At 29.9% G+C, this 22,199-nt stretch overlaps 1 protein-coding gene across 1 annotated transcript in view; it reads right to left on the bottom strand.

Moving 5' to 3' along the window:
- Positions 1-1,017: 1,017 nt before the first annotated feature.
- LOC142321035 (carbohydrate sulfotransferase 11-like) overlaps positions 1,018-22,199 on the bottom strand; it is a 90,764-nt gene continuing 69,582 nt past the window's right edge. The window contains exons 2-6 of the mRNA XM_075359036.1: positions 17,768-17,971; positions 14,201-14,497; positions 12,877-13,065; positions 6,065-6,222; positions 1,018-2,093 (exon numbers count right to left, since the gene is read on the bottom strand). Of these exons, the coding sequence (XP_075215151.1) occupies positions 1,994-2,093; positions 6,065-6,222; positions 12,877-13,065; positions 14,201-14,497; positions 17,768-17,971 (948 nt within the window). The 3' untranslated portion in view covers positions 1,018-1,993. The remainder of the gene's footprint in view (positions 2,094-6,064; positions 6,223-12,876; positions 13,066-14,200; positions 14,498-17,767; positions 17,972-22,199) is intronic.

Consider the following 22,199-nt stretch of genomic DNA (forward strand, 5'->3'; position numbering starts at 1 on the left):
AAATCTGGCCAAATGTTTTTCTCCTAAAAAAATAACACTAATTATAGTTAAATGGTTTTCTAACAGAACAATGTTTGCTGGAACTGGGAATTAAAAGAGAAGTCATTTTTCATCATTTCAATAGGATTTGAAATTTGGAGGGCCAATAATCACCTCATGGTAATCTCCCTGAAAGATAAAATACTCTTTTAAAAAGTAATCAAACTGATTTCAAAAACTAATTTAAAATGTAAAAACTAATACATTAATTTTTGTTATTAATTTTGAAGTTAAGAACAGTTATCATTACTTATCCTTAATTTGTAGTGGTATCAAAAGTCAGTATTTATAAAAGAATTGACAAATTTTTTTAGCATGGTATTTATGAAGTTGTTTTATTTTGTATTATGAAGAATTATTATATTTAAAAATTGTAATTTTTTTTTTAATTTAAAATAAAGACAGGCCTATCTGTATTTGTAACTAATTATGATTACATGACACAAAAAAGCAAGAAATTTGTTATAAAGCAGTTATCAAAAATGAAGAGAAAAATATAAAGTGTATTCCAGATCAGCATTGTCTTCAAGATGTAAAATTAAAAAAATAAACATGCAACAATTATAAAAAGAAAAAAAAAATAATAGTCATTCAAAAGGTTTGTGTAATAAAATTTACAGTAATTTTAATTTTATATAGTGCTAAAGTAGAATCTACCTATTGAGAACCACAATAAAATAAAAAAATAAAAAAAATAAAAATAAAATAAAAAAAAATAAAATAAATAAGATAATATAAATGCTTTAAGGAATGCTACAATGAATAGTTATTATTTCTTATGTTTTCATAAAAGTTATTATTTTTTTATGAATACAATTTGCAAATTACATGTAGAAATAAATAAAAATTATCTTGAAGGAAAAATATTGTATTTAAGAAATTGTTTACAAAACTGTATCACATTCTAAATTTTCTAATCTTCAGAAGAGCATTAAAGAAATAATAATAATAAAATTTTAAATACTCTTTCATCAAATTTCATTTACATTTGCGACCAGCAGAATAAGAAAAAAAAAATTACTACAATAAAGCAGAAATAATAGTAATGGGTACAGTTAAAAGTTTTTTACTATCAATCATTAAAAAAAGACAATTAATTTATCTGATTTAGAACAGGGTCACTGAAAAAGGTGGATGGGATTTACAAATGCTTAAAATGTCAGCAAATTCTCTGTTTTTGTAAGAAAATGAGTAAAATGTTTTTAGATTTTCATAGATTCAATGGAGATATAATTCAGATAAGTTATATGATTAAAAAAAAAAAAAATAGTCAAGGACATAAAGCTCTACAATTCATAATCAACAAAATTGATGAAATCGAACATTGATTTAAATTTAATTATGATTAGTATAACTAAGTTATAACTATTTTTTACATAATGAGTCAGTTAATTTTATGATTTTTTTTAATAATAAACTAGAGTATCTAAATGAAATTCATGGTTACATTCATTATGCATCTTGAAATTTGATGTAGGTAACTTCTCACACTTGCTGCCCAATGTGACTTTTTACATTATATTGTGACATTCCCATATTGCTTAATAGGTTACTATCATATGCTTCGTGTTTACCTAATATTTTACAAATAAATTGCTCTTAGGATGGAAATGAACTAGAAAGCAACACTTGTTTTAATGGCTCTCAGTTGTTATTAATTAAATTAATAGCATACATTTTTCACACTAAATAAAAGATTAATAAATAATGTTGTATAACAGATTGATAGTAAACTAACAAGTAACTAATTAATTTAAAAATTGGTGTAAGCTTTTACACTTTTACAATGAGTTAATTGTTTTACTGTACTTCATATTAAATCTTATTGCCATAACATCCTAATGATAAACAATACATCGTAATAAAATGTCTTATCTATAAATATTAAGATATAGTAATAATTTAAAATATTAAAAATCACACAAGCTGCGACTCATATCTCAATAGGCACAAATCAGGGTTTAGATGATTCAGGGGCAGGAGACATATGGCTATCAGGTTTTGCTTGTTGAATGTATTCATCTAGCGAATAACCAAACAATTCAAAATCAAACCTGTAACATAAATATTCACAATTGCTATTGTTATGAATAACAAAATTATATTCTAGTCAAAATGTAACAATCTATTGCTCAAATTTACTTATTTACTGCAATCATAACCTTTTTATATCTACACAAAAGCATTAATGATTAACTTGTATAATGTTTTACAGAACTATTTGCACTAAAATAGGAGAAAATTGATATATATATATATATATATATATATATATATATATATATATATATATATATATATATATTAAATTCATATAATTCCTCTGTTACTGAAATTATATTTAAATTCTATTAAATAAACCATCTAGTACAAAATATTGAGATACAACATATTTTACCTTAATTTTTCATGGAAGTACTTTCATGGGAACTCTCATCCTTAGTCATGATTGAAATAATTCCATTAATGCATAATAAAAATACTAAAGTAATGATCATTGAATATTAATTTACATGGGTGCTGCTATCTGTTGCAGTTTTTATAAGATTGTCTCCCTCAAACACTGTCAGATGGTTTATCAAATTGAGATTTGGGTAAGTTAATTTAGGGGTAATGATTTCAGAAGGATATAATTTAGAATGACATTTTGAACTATTTTAGTACTTTTATTTTTATATTTTTATTATGCAATAATGGAATCATTTCAATCATGTATGACTGAGAATGTGGGATCCCACAAAAGTACTTTCATGAAAAATTAAGGTGAGATGTCATATCTCAACATTCTGTAATAGGTGGTTTATAATAAAATAGAATTTAAGTATAAATATTAATATACTATATTTTGCCATTGTTATTAAAAATATTTTTGTTGTAAATAGTTTAGACAGAATAAAGCTTTACATTCTCACTACATTATTCATACACAGTAGGTGTGAAACATTATTGAACTAAATTTCTGTAGTCAATAAAAGTAGTGCAAACTCTCAGACAATCAAGTAACTATGTAGTATGATGTCTGATGAGTGTGTGTACAAAATGTCATCATGTTTCGTCACTCCAGCCTCGAGTTATATTCGGCCATGTACCTTGTGTATATTCATGTGACCTTGTGCGAGCTTGTGAATGGAACAAAGAAGCGTAATAAAATTTTGTGTTCAACTTCAAAACTCTTTCGTTGAAACTTATTCTATGATACAGTAAGCAATGATGAAGCTGCATCTTGTACTACAACATACACATGGTGGAAGCGGTTTAAAGACGGTAGAGAGTCATTGGATGATGACGAACGAAGCGGGAGACTGTCAACAGCTGTTCACGACGAAAACATTGTGAAAGTGTGCATGATTCTGCTTGAACAATCTCATCTTACTGTTTGGTCCATAGAAAAAGAGCTAAACACCAGTAAAGACGTGGTACATACAATTCTAACAAAAAAATGAACTGCCGAAAGGTGTGCTCTTGTTTTGTTGCACAATTCTTGATCGAAGAACAAAAACAGGTTTGTCTTTCTTGCACTCAAGATTTCATTGAAACTGCCGCCAATAGCAACCTGAATTTTTTGCAAACAATTGTAACTGGGGATGAAAGCTGGTGCTTCATCTATGATCCGCAAATGAATTGTCAATCCGCTGCTTGGTTGAGTCCAGTAGCACAAAAACCGACAAAAGTTAGGCAGCAAAAATCAAGGTGAAAACGATGTTGATTGCATTTTTCGACTCAAAGGACTTGATTCATCATGAATTGGTCTCAACTGGTCAAACTGTGAATTCTTGAAGTAATGAAACGGCTGTTGCGTCGCATTCATCGAATTTGGCTCGAGTACTGGGATCTGGGCAGTTGGGCTCTCTTGCATGACAATGCCCCAGCACACATGGCAACAGTCACCTGAAGCAAAACATTGTTGTCAGTGCTGTCAATTTCTTACTAAATGTTCTTTTGGTTTGTCTGTTCTCTTAAGTGTAGCACAGTTGTTGCATCATATGGTTTCAAATTTAAAATCATGAAGAGTTTTACGGCAAGATGCATATTTTATACCACTTTTTTGTGATAATTTCAAATAGATTTTTTCTGGCTGGCAGAAATTCATCTTGAAATTTCAGTTATGGCATCCAGAATCCTGATGGAAGATTGATATTTCGTTTTGTGTTTGAAACTGAAACCATTCTCTACCATTTTTTAATCAAATTATATATGCCTACTGGCATTCAGAAGTTATTCCATGAATATTTGATGTATTTCTTGAAAGGATTCTAAGCCCACATAAGCTTGCACTATAGCAACCCTTTCGTTGATCAAATAAGGCATTTCAGAAAAACACAAATACAAAGAATAAAATAATTATATTGCACTGAAGTATGAATAGGTTATAACTGGCAATAGGTGAGAGTAACAAACACAACCAGTAATGGTGCTAGTAGTAGCAGTATTAAATAAAGGTGACCTTAAATAATTGCAGTTTGAGCCAGCTTGGTTTGGTTTCAAATTGCTCACTCTGTATTATAAAAACATGAAATAATGTTCAACTGGCTATAACTGTTACTAATATATGATGCAGTAAAAATTAAATACATTTTATTAAATGACAATCAAAATAATGATATCCAAACTATCACAGCAGAATTAATAGCAATGGTAGGAAAAAAGGCATTCAACCCACCGGGTTGGTCTAGGGGTGAACGCGTCTTCCCAAATCAGCTGTTTTGGAAGTCTAGAGTTGCAGCGTTCAAGTCCTAGTAAAGTCAGTTATTTTTATACGGATTTGAATACTAGATAGTGGATACTGGTGTTCTTTGGTGGTTGGATTTCAATTAATTACACATCTCAGGAATGGTCGAACTGAGACTCTACAAGACTAAGTTATGAGTGTTTTTACACTCATACATATCATCCTCATTCATCCTCTGAAGTATTATCTGAAAGGTAATTACCAGAGGCTAAACAGGAAAAGAAAGAAGGTAAAAAGTCGTGATCAGAAGATTTCTTACCTTCTTATTAAGCAATTCTATCATTAATTCATTATCTTACAGTTACTAATTATATATTAGTTTTAATTATTTTAGTAACAGGCATATCCAATAATGAGTTACTTACTACTTGTTGATGTTTTGTTATAAATCCATTCTGTAATTTTTTATATATATATATATATATGTCTAAGAAACCTTAAATGTCAAAATTAGCAATTTCTTTGCTAATGACAGAACTAAGGAACTTTTTTTAACCTGTCTTCTATTGTCATTTAAAACTTCTATCCGAGGATCTCCAGTGTAAGCTAAATTATATCATTCTTAACCTTTTATCAGAATAAATAGCCAGTTAGTAATCTCTGTCAGATAGTGAGAGAACTGAGCAAAGAATATCCAATGATTTAGTAGTAGTAATAGTAAGGTTATTCCAAAGAAAAATATCATGTATATCAACAGAGAGATTACACTAAATTGAAGCAGCAAGGATCACATAAATTGAAATCACATGGAATTCTAAAAAGTTTAAAAAAGTGTTTGGAATATCCTAAATCTCAGAGTTAAAGGGAAGAAATCTTTAGAGCACTACCCATTTAGGTGCTGTTAAAAATCATATACATTATGATAGATGCATAATTTAGAGGTGTAAAAAGAATTCAGCATTCATGTTCATTTCCTTTTAGTTTCACTGTTCAATTCCTTTCTTTACATGATCATCCTAATGTTATCAGTGAGATGAAATATTTGAATATAATTGATGCATTTCAATTATGTTAGATGTGCAAATTTACAGAAGTGTTCAGATATTCTTAGTTATCTCAGGCAAGCAAACTGTACCACAGGATTTAACTAATAAAGTTTTTATATAGAACAGGAAGTTAATATAATAAAGTACTACGTTAATAATAAAGTACTAAATAATAAACTTTTGTTTTATTAAAAAAAAAAAAATATTTATAATTTAAAAAATAAAAAATTCTTGAAAAGAATTTGAAAAAATATAATGAACACAAAAGAAATGGTTTTTCTAAATATCCAAACAGTAATAGTATGTCTACCTGTAAATATTATAAAGTTGGAGCATCTGTGTAATTGTCAGTTGAGAATAATAATTATTCATAAGTTCCTTAGTCACTCGACCTTTTGATGGATTTTTCCATTCAGGCTTGATGATATTTCTTACCCCAGCTATATCTATCAGGTACTTTTGATCTTCCTGTGAAAAATAAAATAACTAATTGAGGAAAAAAAAACAAAGTTAAAAATTAAAGAAAATATAATAAAAAATTATTGAGTCATAAAACTATATACTAAGTGTTATTTATTAATAGTAATTGCAATTAAAATTTTCATGCTGATAAAAGTGCATTGAAAAATTTTGTTCTTCACTTCTTTGGAAAATGTTAGAACTGATTTTTACCTAACTCCAATTTAACTAATTTATATCAGAGATTTATAAATATTACATTGCTATACACATTGAAAATTTGATAATTACTTTAAACTGTAACTGATTGCAGTACTAATGAATCATTTTAGTTGCTGTGATAGATGACAGTTACCAATCTGCAATACGTGGCAGTTTGTATGATTCCTACCAAAACTTCATAGCATTATACTTGTATCTATTAGTTCATTTGTTGTAGCCATTCAGAATAAGGAATCATGATTAATTTTTAAACTGAAAAGAAAAGAATATCATGCAGTAATTTTTTTTAAAAGCATTAAGGGCTCAAGACATAATAACAGAATTCAATAGTACTCTAGGTGACTGTGCACTATTGAAATCAACTATTTATTTTTAAATTGCTAAATTTAGATGTGATTGTACAAGCAAATATGGTTGTACAAGTACACTGGACATCAAAACTAGATAACATCATCAGAAATAAAAAAAAATTCAAAACACTGTTTAGATAATCAAATAAAGGTGCATGAGAATAACCATAGGAGAAGTATCAGTAAGTTCAGGAATGTGTTTTAAGGATTACTTAACTAAAATAAATACATTCCTTGAATAGAATTTAAAAAAAAAATATTTGTTGCTGAAGCACTTGTTTGTGAAATAATTTGGATTAATGTGTGAATCTTGTAAAATTATAATATATTTAGTCTACGAAAAAAAATTGTTATCTTTATTTTTATACTTTAAAGTGTGTTGTATTACATAAAATTTAATATTCATATTCTCCAATGCATGATGCCTAGTAATAAAGTTACAATAAAAATTTATTTATTAGCCCATTATAATTAATTAAATAATTATTGTGCTGTGATGTAACCTTACACTAATTTACCTTTCTGCCAACCTCTTATGAATTATCAAGTAGTTAGTTGTGTTAACCAAATGTGTTAACATTAATTATTTTAAGAAAAGATTGGTTAAAATTTATGAGAAATGGGATTAAAAATGAAATTTATAATAAATAAAATTGCACTTATCTTAAAGAGATAGGTGAAGAAGATCGAGAAATAGAGAGGAAAACAATACAGTGATGTGAAGAATTGGGTATAGTTTGTTAGATTGAGTTGAAGAGGTAATAGTGACTGAGAAATATGTATTTGAATACCATAAATAAGAATAATAACACAATACTTAAACTCAGTATACTGTGGTCAAAAGAAATCAAACCAGAAACTTTCTTGCGGAAAGCATATAAGCAAGTGTTGCCGGCTCAATTCAGTCAGTCGGTTTAGAATCTAATTCTAGTAAAATTAAATTTTATGAAGAGATTTTGATATCTCCCAGTTGATCATGAAGGAATGAATGATAAAAAAAGAAAGAGATCTCCAACAAGTATTTCTTAAAGAAGTAAAAAAAGGCCAATCTGTAAAAAATTGGATTATGGAGGCATAAGCAACATTGGATAAAAGCGGTTGGTCTGTGTAAGTTGACGAGAAGGGTAGGGTATCATGATGTCCAGGATGTTAAAAATAGCTACATATTGTAAGCATTTGCTAAGCAACAGCCTATCTTTACAATGAAATATAGCGAATCAGTTATCTTAGGAGTATAAACCTTTATCTGATTGCTAAAAAATAATGAAAAATGATTAGTATTATTGCTTATCTCATGCTTGGGTGGTCTTCAGGAGTTGTTTTAGAGATGAAATTATTATCCCACCCAATTACATGTAATGGTATTAGCTGAAAATGTCAATCACTCCATTATGAGTCTCTTGCAGAATAAATAAACCAGACTGAAATCTTTTTTTGTGGTAAAATCTTACAGTCATTGGGTTAAGAGAAATTTATTAATATTTGTATACTAGAGAATGAAACATTATGACAGGGAGTTTTATGTTTAGGCCTAGAGTATGCCAGCCATGTGTTACAACTGACTTTATACATTTTCTTGAACAGACTGCTGCCATGACTAGTTAATCACATCGATGGCTTGAGTTTCTTTTTAATCTGCAGAGACCCACTGAACATCTGAAGTTGCAGCTGTACCAAGTTTGTTAGTTCAATAACTGTGTCCTTTGGATTTAAAAAAAAGGAAAAATTTGAATAAGGTGTTTAAGAGTTTCAATCACTGCAATCTAATTATCAACTTACTATTAATTTTATTATTAATGAGACTTGCTATAATTTAAATTGATATACTAATAACCACTTACATTTGGGCTTCCATTAGTCTTAAGTTAGTAATTCCCAAACTATGCATCGTGGCACCCTGGGGAGCCGCGGCTTCTTCACAGAGGCGATGTGAAATATTGTACAAGCTTTATAATTAATTGAACCAGGACATTTACATTTGGCCTAACTTAACAAAAAACAAGGTGAGAAGCTGAAAATATCTAGATTTTTTGTGTGGTTTGTTTTTACTTCACTCTGTACAAAAGTAAAATCACCAGTGCAGAATATTCTAGCGAATGCAAGCCAACAACACTGTGCCTTCTCAATCATGCCATATGATTGTGCTAGACATGTCAAAGCGCATAGACCCTTCATGACAGATTTGGACTGTTCTGGAAGATCTTGCGGAAAGCATATAAGCAAGTGTTACCAGCTCGATTCAGTGAGTCGGTTTATAATCTAAGTCTAGTGAAATTAAACTCAGCGCTTCATATAAATAAAGAGTGATATAAGTTAGTTCATGTTATATACTTAGTGTTATATTACTTCTAGTTTGTTGTCTTTGATAAATAGTTTAGTGATTTTTTGCTCTTCTATCTTTAATAATGGATCAATTTTTGAACAGAAATAAACATAATCGTGCAGATAAAGAAAGTATGTCTTCAACCAGTGGTACGACTCTGAAGAAACAAAAATAACGTAAATGGTTATTTAGAGTTTGGTTTTACGTCAACAGAAATAATGGTGAAAAGAGATCACAATGTGTGATGTGTATGAAAGTTTTGACAGCAGTGTATGCTTCCAAGTAAGTTGAATCGCCATTTAGAAGCTAACACCACAGCATGATTGGCAAACCTTGTGATTTTTTTTGCCAGGAAGTTAAAAGAACTGAAACAAGAAAAAAATACATTTTTTAAGGCTGCATCAATACCAACAACTGCTTTGCTAGCATCTTACAAGGTGGTTTACAGAATCATGAAATGCAAGAAGCCTCACATAATCACAGAACAACTTATTGGCTGCTATAGGTACGGTGAACAACATGGTTGGTGAGTCTGCTGGAAAGCTACTTTTAAAAGTGCGTTTGTCCAGTAACACAATTAGTCAGACAATACAACATATAGTAGAGGATATCAACAATCAATTAATTGAAGAAATTAAAGAAGTGGAATTTGGATTGCAGCTAGATGAGGCTATGGATAATAATAAGGATGGTCATTTGATATGCTATGCACAGTTTATAGATAGTAATAATATTAAGGAAGATCTGTTTTGTAAAAATATCATTGCAGAAGCAAAGGCTTAGGATCTGTTTGAGATTCTTGATACATTCATAACTGAAAATAATTTGAAATGGCCTAAGTGTGTTAGTGTCTGTATTGATGGAGCTCACTCCATGTCTGGCTGCTATGGAAGATTACAGGAACTTATTCTAAATAAATCACCAAATGCACTGTGGACCCATTGCATTATTCATAGAGAAGCACATCTGAGTCCTGCACTGAATCAGGTGTTAAAAGGTGGTAAATTTGATAAAATCTTATCCATTGAATGCAAGGTTTTTTTACAAAATTTTGAGGATATGGGAGCTGAACACTCATCTTTGTTGTACTATAGCAGTGCACGATGGTTCTCTAATGTTTTATCATGTTCCTTTGAATTACGGTAAGAAATTTTTATTTTCCGTAAAGAGAAAGGATACAAAGATGCAGAAGATTTTGCTGATGCTGATTTTTTAATAAACTCGCATATTTATGTGACATTTTCGAAAAGCTGAATTCCCTTAATCTCTCTCTCTGCAAGGAAAAACATGCACCTTTTGAAGTCAATGGAAAAAATATCAGCTTTTATAAAAAAATTAAAACAATGGAGAAGAAAGTTGAATGAAGATACAAGCAAAGATTGTTTTTTAATATTACAGAAATTTTTGATTCAAATGAACTTAATATTTTTCCAAGATATAAAAACCATGTTTGAAGGGCATTTATCACAGCTGGTGTAAGAAATAATTTCAAAATGGAAATTTCGATTAGTTTGCATGGATTCAAGATCCATTTAACATTAGTGCTCTATCTGAATTTACTTCTGTGGAATAAGAGAATCTTATCGAGTTATCTTGCGACAACAGTTTGAAAGCAAAATTTGGCAGCATAGAATTGACAGAATTTTGGATTTCAATAAAAGATGATGAATATCTCCTTCTAAGTGATAAGGCTCAGCAGATTTTAATTCCATTTTCAACATTGTATTTATGTGAATCTGGATTTAGCAGTCAGTGTAATAAAAAGCATGTATCAAGCAAAAATCAACATGGAAAATGAAATGAAGGTGCCATGTCTAGTTAAATTCCACAATTTGAGAAAATGTGCAGCCTCATCCATCACATTAATTATTAATTTAATGTTAATAAAATAAAAAATTGTTAAATAATGAAGATACACGAGTTTTATTTATTTTTATCTCTTACTTTCAAGTAGTCATGCTTTTACTTAGGGTAGGGCGCCATTGAAAAATTTTGATTGAAAAAGGGCGCCACAACTCAGAAAAGTTTGGAAACCACTGTCTTAAGCAATGCATTTTCATTAAAAAAAAAGGTGAAATGTGACATACTTTGTCTAGGTAGTAAATTGTTGGATTAATTTTTTTTTACTCAGCTGTTGGTTCAGTTGTATGTACAAACATCAATTAATGAATTTTTGGCTGTGCTAGTAATTAATGAATGTTATTGCTGGTTAATGGTTGTGTTTTTAATGAGATAGTGCACATGTCACACCTCCAGTGAAACAATCATACTGCTTGAAAATTTCTGTGACAATCAGTTAATTTCAAAAAGTTTTAGTTCCATCCTTACCAAATTTGTTTTCCACAGATCTTTCTTTGTGGGGTTACTCTAAAAAATAGATCTATCACAATAATCTATGGAAAACATAACCGGCACTACAAGGAATATCCTAATCAGTCTGCTGAAACAAGCATAAGTTAGTTTCATTATGAAATTTACTTTTTTATTTTTCTGAACAGAACAAGCAAAATCATTAACATATTGAATAAAGGCTTCAATCCCACTAAAATCAACCTGTCACAAAGTATCCCTATCTTCAACTATGTAATGCTTAATTTTCTAGTTATCTAACTACAGAAAAAAAATTTCTAAGTGGTTTTTTTTATCTATATTGAACTTGCATACGATTTTTTTAAGGCAATGTGTTTTCTTGAAACATCGCGGCAAGGCAAACAAAAAGTACTAACAAATTTTTTCAACTGTTAGCAAACCAAAATAACTACAAACAATGTAACAAAACTGGTAGCCAAAAAGAGTTTTTCAGTTAACCAACTGAGGTCGAGATTATGGTAAAAGTAGATTCCATAAGAAATATATTTATCAAATCTAGTCAAGTATATATGTTTATGAAGATGATTTAGTGATAGCAGGAAAAGCACTAATGATTTGAAAGAAAGATGACGTCCGTTCTCATTGTTTTGTGATGGTCGGACAGCATCTTGGGAACCCATTTCCCACACAGTTGTGGTACTGAAGTCTCTCACTCACAATGGTGTAGAGAGCTGACCTTGAAATTTCAGGAAACGAATCACTCAATACAGAAATGGTGAACTGACGATTTTCTCGAATTACCTCATCCACTCGCTCAACGAGATCATCGGTTGACACTCTCTTCCTTCCCTGATCGCCTGCATCATGAACATCTGTACGTCCTGCGTTAAAGTTCCTGCACCATTGTCGCACTTTGCTGTCACTAATTGAAGTTTCACCGTACACATTACTTATTCGTCGATGAATTTCAGCTGCATTACACCCCTCAGCCTGAAGAAATCGAATTACCGCACGCCCTTCACACTTGGAGGGAGATGCTATTGTTGTAGACATGTTTACGTGCTAGCTGCGTGTTCAGAACAAAACAAAGTGACGCGGTGTGATTGAAGGTCATACTAGAGACGCTGCGCAACACATATGTGCAAAGGTTCATCCGATTTTTGCATGGGATTTTATTTCGCGACCGATCGGACCTTGAAAAAAAATAACCCTTGTATATTCCAAAAATGGCCATCTATGATACCAATTACACTGTGTTCTGAAACCATTCATTCAAATTAATATTCCAAATCTAAATTTTATAAGCTTATTTTAAAACATCAGTTACTTTAATAAGGTTACTAGATTCTTCACAATTATAAAATTATCATACGTCTTATTTATTTATAGAGTTTAATATTGAGAATCATTTGCTCTTACAACATTTGAGTAAAATGAATGCCAAATGAAAGTACTTACTTGGAGGGTTTCAAACTTGGCAATAACATCAAAATCAATTTGACATGGTGTACAAAATTCTGTCATTGGAATCCAGTGCATATCCAATGAATCACCTTTATGTTGGACATCAACTAAATACTGTACAAATTCAGGAAATGTAGGCCACCTTGGATTGTTCGTTGGTCGTGATTTTAGAATCTTAGCACTCTATAAAAAACAAAAACATACAACAATATGTAAAGATATAATTTTAACATAAAGTACGGTAAAATCTTACCACATTATTTGATAAATCATTGTTATGGTGAGTAACCTTTATCTAGTTTGCTTTGCACCTTACGCCTAAAATATGCAATTTGATGGAATGATGAAAATGTTTTAAGAAAATTATCATGAATGAGAACTAATACTTAATAATAATAAACAATTATATTAGTTGATAGTTTTTTGTTATATAAATAAGTATTATCATTATACATAACCCACCAGGTTGGTCTAGTGATTAAACTCATAATCATAAATTAGCTAATTTTAAAGTAAAGAATTCTCAGGTTCAAATCCTAAGAAAGGTAGTTGCTTTTATTTGGATTTGAACACTAGATCATGGATATCAGTATTTTTTAGTGGTTTGGCCTCAATTAACTATATGACTCAGGTATGATCGACCAGAGTCTGTACAAGACTACACCTCTCTTACACGTCATGAACAAGGGATGCGGCTGCTTGCAGGACCCAAATCTACATGGGATATCTGGAGGCTTCTGAATAAGAAATAAATAAATTTATTATCTTAGATCATATTTCTTTCAAAAGGGGTGTAGTGCAAAACAACTACATTAACAACTACATACACAGAACATCAAAAATATAAACAGTATTAGGAGTACTAGAATGGATGTACAAGAATAGACTTCATGTCAAATTTAAATTTAATATATTTTGTCAGGCATGTTTCATCTATGTGCGCAATCCCTGGCACATTGAGATCAGAAATTCAAATTTTGGAAAAATAAGACGATTACCAAAATGAATGTTTTATTTATTTGTAAATATCTTATTTTTTAAACATTTTTTTTTTTTTATAATTATTTGTATGCAGTAAAGTTAAAATCACTTTAACTGAATTTAAATGTCAATGGTTTTATGCATATTAATGAACAGAGTTCATTCAATATTGGATGTTCAATCAATGTTGACTAAATACTGGTGTGGGTGGGAGTGGGGATAATGCCACAACTTATTACTCATCACCTTGATTTTGCAATGTGATGATAAGAATATCTAATAAAATGAATCTGTCTTCTTTTGAAAATATTAACAAATAACTATTTATCATACTTACTTTAGACTTCTTAGTATGTCTGTACTTCTGAATAATATCATTGCCAAGTTTTTGATGAGGTGTATTTGGAAGGGCATATTGTATTTTATCACGATAAGCAGAAAGAAGTCTTTCAAAAGGATGCCGCACTATAAGAAATGCTAATGAATCATTAAGTGCAGCCTGCAATTCACTAAGGCTTGGTCGTGGATACCGACGTCTTGCTAACTGTAGAGGGACAACATTACTACGACGTAGGAACACAGGCTTATACCCAGCGAGAACATTAAAATTATACATCCATGATGTGGATGCTGCCTGAAAAACAATAAAAAACAACAAAAGGAATGTAGTGGTTAAATAATAATTAGTAATATCCAAATTAAAAAATACATTATTGAAAACAATTCAAAGAAAATACTAAAGATAAGAGATGTTAATTCACTTTTCTCAGTGACAGCACAAAGCAGTTCTATTGATGTACAATTCAAAGTACAATGCTTTTAAACAAAAAGATAAAAATAATAATTATCTTTTAATATTTATATATTAGCTTGCTTGGTTTGGCTCACGTATTCAGTTTCAGTGGCATGGTTTATAATTCAATTGATACTTGAACATGCCACACAATTTTGCAAACAAGCAAAGTTATTTCTTTAAGAACCCTGTAATTCCTGTTCTTTGGTGTCCTTTAATTTCTTTTGTATAAAATAAATTTTTTGTAGCATATAACAACATTTAAGCTTGTCAATGAAAAATTATTCGATTAATAATCTGCTACTTCCAGTGAGTAAATATACCTATGTATTGTGGGGGGCTGTGGATGAGAGGATAGCCACTCTCTGGAGTGATCTTGAGATTTACCCAGAGTAAATCCCAAGATCCCAGGTGGTAGGTTTGTTTGCCTTTTAGTGCAGTTCCTTCTAGTCTTTTCTCATCTCCCATTTCTTTTTGTTATTTTTCACCCCTGTTTCCTAATTTTAGTCCTGCATAAGAAAGTCTGTCCCAGCATGGTCCACTTTGAAATTGCCAACACCTGTAGAGCATTCTTGGAATGATCTGGATGAGACTGCCTGTGGACCAACTCTAGAATTCCTACCTATTTGGTACCAACAATAAACCTAAGAGCTGACATGCCTGTTGGGTAAAGTCATAGGTATCCTGTTCTCTTTTACAATTTAAAAATTGGTTCATACACAGAATTATGATTTCTGTGTAAAAAATTATGTTTTACTTTATTTCTCATTATTTGTTTAGAGTATATAACTGAATACCAATGTAAATATCATTCGATTAATGAAATGCAAAGGAATAATGAACTCAAACCAAGTATTATATTTCATTTTGTATAACTTTTTCACTTAAATAAAATATCTTTTATCACATGCTAAGTATGTATGGATGAATTTAGTTCATCCTTAAACATGATTGAGGTATTGAAGATACAGCTATTAACAATATTTTATGACTTGAACAGTCCATTCACAGAATTTTCATATAAATAGATACACAATCATACTATTCTATGAAGTATTCATTTTCTGGGTATAAATAAAGATGTTTCTGCAATATGTATGTTTTGATGGCTGTAATTTTTTTTAGCCTTGGTGAATAACCTGGTGTCTTGTTTAATAAATTTGATAAATTTAATAAATTTGTTGTAAGAGAATTTTTTGATGTAATTTTTTTACAATTTGAATAATTTTGCATTGACAATCTTAAATGTTTTATCCTACAACAAAGATTTCCTTTACACAAAAGAAATTAAAGGACACCCAAGAAATTACAGGAATAACTTTGCCTATTTGCAAAATTGTGTGACATGTTGTAAAGTGATGTTTTAACGTAAATGTCTGGCAGATTCTGATGGAATTTAACAAAAGACAACTTGTCGTACAGCGTATCAAATATTGATAATTTTTAATTAATCTGGCAAACACACCACAATCTTACCCTATATATTGATACAAAATTGTATTTGTAAAATTAATGTTTTATAATAAGGTTTATTTTAAAACAAAATTGTTATAATTAGGTAGAAAAAAATAAATAAAATTGTATCAGCTATATTTTATTACATAAAATATGAAATCACTTTGTAGAAAAATAATTGATACATGGTTAAAAAATCCTGTTTATGAAATTATTGTATGCAGGATATTTCACAAGATTTTGAAAATGCTGTGTTCTCAATTATGGTTAGAGGAAAATTTTGTCCTGATTGTTAATCCAAAGATTAAGTAAGGTATACTGAAATTCTTGGGTTACCAATTGTAGGCAAAATTGGTGGTTTGATTATGTTTTTTAACTGGAAAACTGGCTTCAGAGCTACATCTCCAGTTGATTACAGGAAAACAGCTCTTACAGTTTTTCAGAAATATTAAAAAGATTCTATTTTGGTTTAAAATTATAAAGTTTTATCATGTTTTAAAAAAAGTTAATTTTTTTAAATTGTCATCTCTTTTTTGGTTGAAAAGCTGGTCATAGTTATACAACAGGTAAAGTGATCTTCAATAGGTTTTTCAGAATTAAATTATCTCCAAGTTTTGTTAAATTATCATAAAAAAATTAGTTTTACAAACACAAATTTGTATCAGTATTATAGTATTTTGAACCAGTAAGTGGTTATTAAATTAATTAAAGATTATTAATATTTGATAAACTATACAACTAATATGTCTTTTTTTAAATTCTAATGGAATATGCCAGCCTTTCAAACAGGAGATCACTTTATAAAGTTACCTATTCTGGACGGTTATATGAACTTTTTATGTTATTTTAATCAAAATAATGTGTTTGCAAAGTTTAGCAGGAACTTTTTGGAACTCTACTTAATAAGAGTAGTGAGTAAAATGACTAATATTTAATGCTGAGTCTGCAAATAATCATTTTAACTTAAAATAATGACTAAATTTTGAATTCAATCATAAGCTTTTTTTAAATTATCGTTCTATTACCCATGATTTAATAAATTAAAAACTACAGACAAATGAAAGAAGCAAGATTAATAAATAAATCAAGTGCAATAATTATTAAAGAAATAATTTTGTCATACACAGATAATTAATTATAATTCGTAAATTATAATAACTACGAATTTATTTTATTTTATTTATTTATATATTATTATTTTATTTATTTTATACTTAATTTTATTTCTTTTTTCAGTAACATATACTGCACGAGCACATCTCAAAGAATTATTACGTTAAAAAATAGAGGATTGCTTCTTTTTTTGGTGTAATATATACCTAGCCAAAAAATAAATACTTGATTAATGCCAAAAAGGTTCTAAGTCATAAATATTTAAACTAAATTTCAATTTACATACAAGTACTTACACCAGATAATTTTTGTTTGGTCAGATGTATCTGTGCAATACTCGTTTGAATACAAACGAATAATCAGTCATACGAATAATTTTCTTTAACTTTGTATAAAATCAAATATCAAACAAGAAGAAGAATGGATGTTTTGAAGTTGCCCAGAAAATATTTCAATTTTATACAGACAGCTTTTTAATCCTTACATCATGAATATGTAATTAAAAATCAAATTCCTAAAAACCTGTTTTATTAATAAACTTACTTTGAATACATTACACCAAATAAGATGGTAACGACGGCTGATAAGGAATTCCCAGGGGTTGGGTCGGTGAAGCGAATCATTGCCGGGTATGTCTAAACCAAGACGGGTGCAGGCTGCACGCAAATGTCGTCTTCTCCACGCCATACGCGCTTCCATCCGCTGATGAAATCCTTCGTTCGTCCATGAGCTGTTTTGTAGTAACTCCTGTAAAAAATAAATAAAATAAAATTGAAATAGTAATTATCACCAGAAATATTTTTAAATAAACAATTCTTGCTTACTCAATATTTTTAAAGCCAAAATTAAATATTCAACCAGGCAAATCTGATTATTTGGTAAGCCATATAGTACCTTCGTTCAAATAATATCAACACATAGCAGATACATACATAATTTTCAATTAATAATACATAAAATACAGATATTACCGGTAACATTAGATTACAATTCTGATGTTATAAGGGTGTTTTTCTACTTTAGGTTTTCATCTTAAAATATATTGTTTTAGTTAATACGATTTAGACTTGACGATTTTCAGTTGGTAATAGTAAAACCGTATACTTAGTTTCAAAATTTTAAGATTTTTCTAAAAAAAAATTGACAACACAGTTGTAGGACTTTCCCGTCACGCGGCTAAAGCCGGATTCCGAGATAGTCATATAACTGTGGGTTGTTTCTGATGCACGGCTTATACACATAACTTAATTAAAAATATTTATCATTTTACTTAAATATAATTTAATTCAATGATTCTACCTAAAGCATGCGCGCATACCGTATTTAATTCGCACGGGTGTGGAGGTGCAGCCGTGACGATCGACACTAACTAAACTTATGTAATTTCACAACTTACTTAAAACAGATTTGCTTGTACGTTCGGCAGATTGGTGTAGCCGCAAGGCTTAACGCACCAAGTACCAAGTCAACCGGGCGATCGAGTTCAAGACCCAACCAGAGGCAGTTACTTTTTTAAACTTTAAAAATTAGTCGTTTTTTAATTCTACCACTCACCTGTGACGTCAAAAAATAGCAGTCGACTACAACAGCTGTATGTCAGTGCTGCCAACCTTTGAAATATTAACTAAATTAAGTAATATAAAAAATTTATATTTCAAATGTAAAAATTAATTTGGTTGTTATTATTATGGAATTTCAAATTTCCCGGTCCAAGAGGATGAGAAAAAAGGAAATTTCTCATAGGGGAAAAAAGGGAAATTCCAAGATGGCGGACTGCAACACTAGCGCTCCTTGTGGTGATAGGGGTGCTCACAGTGTGCTCACTTAGCCACTAATTTAGAACATATTTGGGGTGGGGGTGCGATTTTGCAAAAAGCGTTTTTGCAAATATTGTTATTTTTTTAATTAACAAATGTGTTTAAGAAAAATATGATTTTAATTAGGCGAAATGTCGAGATGCTGACGGTAATCTTAATCTACAACTACACTCGTTTGATCTTTTAAATTGAAAATTTAATGGGATCACTCCCCCATATATAGAAGTAATCTTATTCAGTTTGGTCAAAATCGGTTCAGTAGTTCTGGAGATATAAGATGATTTAGAGACCAACACCGAGCACACACGTACATACGAACATTAACATGTGGAAAATTTCCATCTGCTTTTTTGGTTCCTTAGATGTCAAAAGTCAAATCCCGTGAAAACCTCATTTGCTCAAATTGGACCGATTATAATACTTTCCCTTCTAGAGCTATTGTTCTGTTGTAGCGCTATTTATACGGTTAAAGTTAAAGAGATGTTATTATTCTAAAAGAGACATTATAAAAAACGAGTTTAATAGTCTAACAAATAATGAGATGTTATTTACGGTTCTTAAAATAAATTATAAAATAAGAATACACTCAAAAACTAAAATTAAATCTAAACTAAGAGGCCATTTACATTGTTAAACAATGATCATCCACAGTAAATGTGAAAAAAATATTTATTTAATATCAATATATCGTGTCATTTATTATTTTTTGTTTGTTTTGAGATAGAGTAAATCAGAATCGTTTTGAGTTTGAAAAATATGGGTAATTCTTTGATCAAAGATTATTATAGTATTAGGTTGGTGACATCCTTTATAAAGATAAGGTGGACTACCTAGAACACAAAGTAAATTAATTTAATTTTACTAACTTTATTTAATTTTAAACTTTGAAGTAACCTTTCGTTTTTGTTTCTTCTCATCGCTGCTTTTGTTTGGATCAATTCTGTCTGGTATAGTCATCAGTAATTTAATTTTTCAAAAACAAACATAAGAAATATATTACAAAATAAAAGAAGAATCCTTTCCGGTATAGGTACAGGCAAAGACTGAAAATTATTACATATGATATGTAACTGAGTAACTCTTGTGTAACAGTATTAAATTTTCTGTCAATTTTTTTCACGATAAAATGAAATGGAACCTACTCCTTTCCCAAATGAAGTATACATTACCAAGTATTGATGGCAAATTAGTCAGATTAAAATGTATCTTACAGAATTAAAGTATTTTAATCAGTTTTTTGGAAAATTATGTCATCTAGATTTATGGCAAAAGTAAAAGGCTTATTTAATTTACTGAATTTAGTAGTTATTATCCTGAAATTTATGTATCATTCTGACTCACGTAGGGTAAGACACCCGCCTTGTGACGATCCAGGTCACCACACCATCCTTTCCGTTCCTAGCCCTGTTGGGATTTACCGGAGGTTAAACCCTTTAAACCTGATAACACATCACTGTTATCAGTTTGTCCATTGCCAGGATGCCACCGATGCAAATGCTTCGGCAGATATTTTCATCAGTGTATTTACACAACTTACTACCGCCTTCGTATGGCCTCTTCCAGTCATGAACACGTAACTTTCAACTCTCAAACATCAAATTAACCGATTCACGGAAATGCAATTCCCGCGCCTTCCACTAACAAGAAGGTTTTACATAAAAACTTTTCCTATATCTAACTTCAATTAGACTATGCATTCAGATCATTACTTGATAGAGTCTTTAAACACTAAAAATACTGTCCTCATACTAACAAAACAAGTTTTGATGACAACGATAATCTGTAAGAATTTTTTAAAGAAATTAAAGAAAAAAAGGAGCTGAAGTCTGATTCGAACCGATGTGCATTCTCCTTAGATCCGAATATTTCATTAATTAAAATTTTATTTGGCTATAACTCTGGAACTAATGAAAATAAGTACCACTTATGATATATCGTTGAAAAGCTCTCAATGAGGGCTTATCACTGCGTTTAAGAACCGCACTGCGTTTAAAAAGTCGATTGTAGTAGATTGAAATCAAAAAGGGAGGTGGAACTAGATGTTAAAACAGTCCTAAATCCAAATTTCAACATCCTACTACTCGTTATTGAGTTATGCGACGGGACACATTCGTTCGTAAGTACAGATGTCACGCCGCATCTAGTAAAAATGGATTCAGGAATGGTCAAAATGGATACTTCCGTAGAAATCAGAAAACTGAAATTTTTCCAAAAATTCCTTTACTTCGTACAAGAAAGTAAAAATAACAACTTACTAAACCTTTTATTTTGTTCCGGCTAATGTCAAAATTTAAAAATAATTTTTTTTTGTTTAAAATATATTAAATACATTAGAATTAAAATATATTATTTTTTGTTTTTTAGTACATTTTTTAACTTAATTTAATTTGAAATACTTTATTTTTATTTTTTAAATATGATTAAATCTACAATACCACTCTTTGTTGAAAAAAGATAAAAAAACAGACCAGAGAAAACTATGTTTTGATAAAATAGGAGAATTAATACAAAGAAACCGTGTAAAAAAACTATTACTGAGCATAACCCTTTCTGGAATGTGTATTTCTTTTTTCCTTAAAAACAGTTTTCCTGAATTTTTAGTAAAAATAGTTTGAATATTAGAATGAGATCTCGTTATAGACTATTACCAAATAATATTTTAATGTTGAAGAACAATGACAACAAAAAATGAAAAGAGTGACTTATCACTTCAAATCGTCTACGTTGATCAAATATATCATTAAAAAAAAATCTTCCATTTCAATAATGTTGAGAAAACTTAATACAGGAATACTGAATGAACTTTTCTTTCCAAAAAAAAAAAATGAAAAGAAATAGAATCATCGAAATCGGTGCATTAGCCATGAGTGCAAATATATATATATAAAAAAAAAAAAAACAGATAAAAAAAATTGGATTTGGAATTTCTACCTGTTTTAGGAATCATTTTATTTGGAAACTCTGTTGTTGTTTGTTTGTTACTTACACATGTACTAAAATAAAATTGAAAAGCATTGTTACAATTCTATTTAATTGAAAAGAGACGCGTTTCATGTTCGACAAACAACAATCAAATAATAGTCTGCTTATTTAGCGTTGTACTCTTTTACTTGTATAACGCATGTCGAGGTCGCTTAAAAGTCGTGACGCATCGCTAC

The sequence above is a fragment of the Lycorma delicatula genome, chromosome 3, assembly GCF_047948215.1.
Source record: "Lycorma delicatula isolate Av1 chromosome 3, ASM4794821v1, whole genome shotgun sequence".
NCBI lineage: Eukaryota > Metazoa > Arthropoda > Insecta > Hemiptera > Fulgoridae > Lycorma > Lycorma delicatula.